Genomic DNA, 3,363 nt, shown 5'->3' with positions numbered 1-3,363 from the left:
TAGATGGTCTGCTTTTTATGTCAAGAAGTCGCTCTCTGGAGACCTGTACATTTAAAAGGGAAAAGCTGTGAGGGCAGGGAGGGATCTTGGGAGTATTAGTAGACCCTTCTTATGCCACATTTCTAGATTCACACTTCTCAAATTTCCAGTGTAGAATAGAGCTGAGCCGAAAGGACATTGGTTTTTTGATATTCAGTTCAATCAGCTGGAGTGATTTCATCGTTCATCTGACAGATCTCAGCTGAGATTTTCTTGAACGTTTGCTTTTCATTTAAATGGCTATTTACAAAAGAAAAATCAGGAGAGAAAACGTAAGAAGGATCAAATCTGTAGCTGTAATTGAAACCTGAAGGCACGAGGCTCTAAGCTAACACTGCATCCTGGAATGTGGCATTGTGATCTGTCACATCTTGTCACCATCACATGGGACCGTGGCTTGTCTGGAGAGCCACGTCTATTCCAGAAAGCAGCAGTATTTTATAGTAGACTGCAGGAGTTAGGTATAAATTCGAGTAACTGGGGATTACTCTGGATATTTAAAACATGCTATGACTCAAAACTGTATCATATTAAAAGTGCATTTTTTTTCCTTAGAAAAATGCAAATCAGATTTAAGATATCCATGTGAATTGTGAGGGTCTGAGTGGCTTCTGCAGCATACATGCAGGTTTCCATTCATGGTTTGATGGTGCCTGGGTTGTAACAGAAAGGGTGTTTGGGCAAAAGTAGTAAGGGAAAAATGATTCCTGTTTTACTTCTGTCTACATTAGACTTGTTCAGGGAATAGAATTTGGGACTCACATAATAAGTATGAAACCCGAATGCTTGACTGAGGATTTGCTTGCATTTCTTCACTATCATGCGCATGGGGATACACATTTTAAAGCTTTTAAAGGCATTTGTGAGAGATTACATATAGGCCATAAAATGTATTACCTATCAAAAACAAGAATCAACAAAGAACACAGTTGACTTGTAGGAAAAAACAAAAACCCACACCGATTTTCAGTTGTTCTCGGTCCTCTTAAAAAATGAACTTGGAAATGTTTCTTTTTTGTAAACTTTAATCATGACCTCACTTTGCTTTTCCGTATTTAATTTCACTGAAATGATGTTTCAGAAAAAAGCCTTTCTGGAAAATTTTTTTCTTCTATTACCCAGAATTGGAATGATGGCACTCGCAGGAGTGGGGTTCCAACCCTGGGATCAGCTGTTTGGCATGGCTGTAGAAGAAGGGGCATTGTAACCCTGTGCGTCTGTGTTCAGCCTTAGGCGGAAAGTCTGTTTCCGCCAGTAAAACCTAACACACTAAGGGTACTCCTTGCAGATGGCTTGTTTCCAGGCCAGCAGCACGCTAGACAAGGCATGTTGTTTTAAAGGCAAGGCTGTCTTGTCTCTCCCTTGGTAAACGTACAAGAAATCATTTTGAAGGAATCCTTCTAGAGCTTTTGGCTTCTAGTGCAGACAGACAGACACATGTGTCTTTCTCGACTTGGCTGAGAGCAGGCCTCAAATGTCTGCATCCGGAGTGTGGATACAGGGAAAAAAACTGCACTTAGCAATATATAACAGTATGCTTCCAGATTCATAAATAGCTTTGAAATGATCATGCCGTCATTTGCATCATTGTGAAATTTGATTATTATTATTTTTTTAAAAGCACTATTCTTAAGCCCAGAAATGCTTGCCTAGTGTTCAGCACAGCCCAAACAAGTTTTCCAGATGGGTTGCATGAAGTCAGCTTTATCCAGATTTTGTTTCTGCTAGAGGTTGTCCCTCGCCATATGTCCCTGCGTATTTTTCTTGCAAGCTGTAGAAAGTTAGAGTACAGTATTTAAGCTTGGCCATGCTACTATTTCTTTTATGCAAACCTTTTGAAATTTGCCTTCTCTCCTCCCTCATATAATTCCTTTTTTTCCCCGGCATTCTGTTTTCTGATAGTGGGTGTTACTTGAGATTTCCCAGGAAAGAGTAGGATTCCCTAGGATTGGATCTTCTGCCTCCCTCAGCAACTTGAATCCTTGTAGAATGACAGCTGACCTGGTGCTGGCCAACTCAAATGGAATCTTGATCTCACCGGTAGACCTTAGAAAACTCAAAAGGAGTGCTTTTTAGAATAGGCCTGCTTGTAGCGTATGTAGAATTAGTACCCATTACAAGGTCTTCCTGCTCACTTTAACTAGGCTCAGATAGGCTTTCCTGTGGATCAGATAAGTTGAAATAAAAAATTATGAGGACACAATGGATTTGCTTATTGTCCATCTCTTTTATATTTATTCCTTACCTGTTGACTTGTCTTGATCTACAGTATAAATTTCATGGGGTATAATGTATGATTTGGCACTAACTTATTTATGGGTCTGCTTGGAGTATATTTTCCTTGGGCTTCGGTTATATGAGTGCCATAAATTTTAATTACACTAATTAGACGTAGGTGGACGCTTCAGCCCAGTTGGATTCCTAACCCTGTTCAGCTGCCTCTGTCATTAGTTTGTTCAGTGACATGAGTTGGCACCATTTTCCAACACATTTTCAGGAAATTAGTTTTAAGTTAGAAAAGAACTTGCCTAATAAAGCTACTGACGTCCAACTATTTTCTTTACCTTCTTGGGGAATTGGACTTGAGTAAAATGCGTACATTTCAACTGTAACTTGTAGACTCTGGGTTTCTGATTGGTTTGGTCCTCGGAGAAGGAGCCTTATCCGGTTCTCCAGCCAAGCTGACTGGTCTCGGGAGGAGCCCAACTTGGTGCAGGGCTGGCCCACAGGCTCTAACACGTGGACCAGCGCCAGCTGATTGGCAGTACCTGCAGGGAGCACAATGTGGAGGACTGCCCTTTTTGTCAATTCTTTGAAACAAGCACGATAAGGTTACTGTCACCCTGATCTTATAGACCAGGGGAGATTATGCAAAGGACTTACACACTGTTTTTTTACCCATCATTTCCAAATCCTTTATTTTTGTCATTTAAACTTCACTTGGTGCAGTAATTTCACTGTTTACTTAGCAGAGTGAGTTTGTAGAATCAGTGTCATGGTGCTGAGAACACGATCTGGTAAGTTCATGGATTTTTCTGGGTCCGTCTCTTGCAGAGTCTCCAATATCCAGCAGCAGCTGGCCCAGCTTGATAACGAGTCCTGGCCGGGCATGGCTGAGGCCGACAAGGACCGGCTGCAGCTCATCAAGGAGAAGGAAGCCCTGCTTCAAGAGCTGCAGCTCATCATCCAGCAGAGAAGACCGGCAGAAGACGTGGCCCGGCTGGAAGAGGAGAGGAGGCGCTTGGAGGAGGAGATCCAGCGAGCCCGGGCCACGTCTGTGCAGGGTGCCACAGAAAGGTGGGCTGGCTCCCGGAGTTCCAGCTT

At 42.4% G+C, this 3,363-nt stretch overlaps 1 protein-coding gene across 3 annotated transcripts in view; it reads left to right on the top strand.

Annotated features, from left to right (window-relative positions):
* Positions 1-3,363, top strand: part of WWC3 (WWC family member 3) — a 108,197-nt gene that overhangs the window by 74,344 nt on the left and 30,490 nt on the right. For 2 of the 3 annotated variants that reach the window (XM_019651206.1, XM_019651205.1), the window contains one exon: positions 3,094-3,276. In XM_019651206.1, the coding sequence (XP_019506751.1) occupies positions 3,094-3,276 (183 nt within the window). Of the gene's footprint in view, positions 1-3,093; positions 3,337-3,363 lie in introns of all 3 variants that reach the window. The other variant, XM_019651207.1, reaches the window with a different exon arrangement.

Source organism: Hipposideros armiger, unplaced genomic scaffold (genome assembly GCF_001890085.2).
Source record: "Hipposideros armiger isolate ML-2016 unplaced genomic scaffold, ASM189008v1 scaffold_155, whole genome shotgun sequence".
Lineage (NCBI taxonomy): Eukaryota > Metazoa > Chordata > Mammalia > Chiroptera > Hipposideridae > Hipposideros > Hipposideros armiger.
The sequence above is the reverse complement of the archived record's forward strand: the minus strand, read 5'-3'. Positions and strand labels throughout refer to the sequence as shown.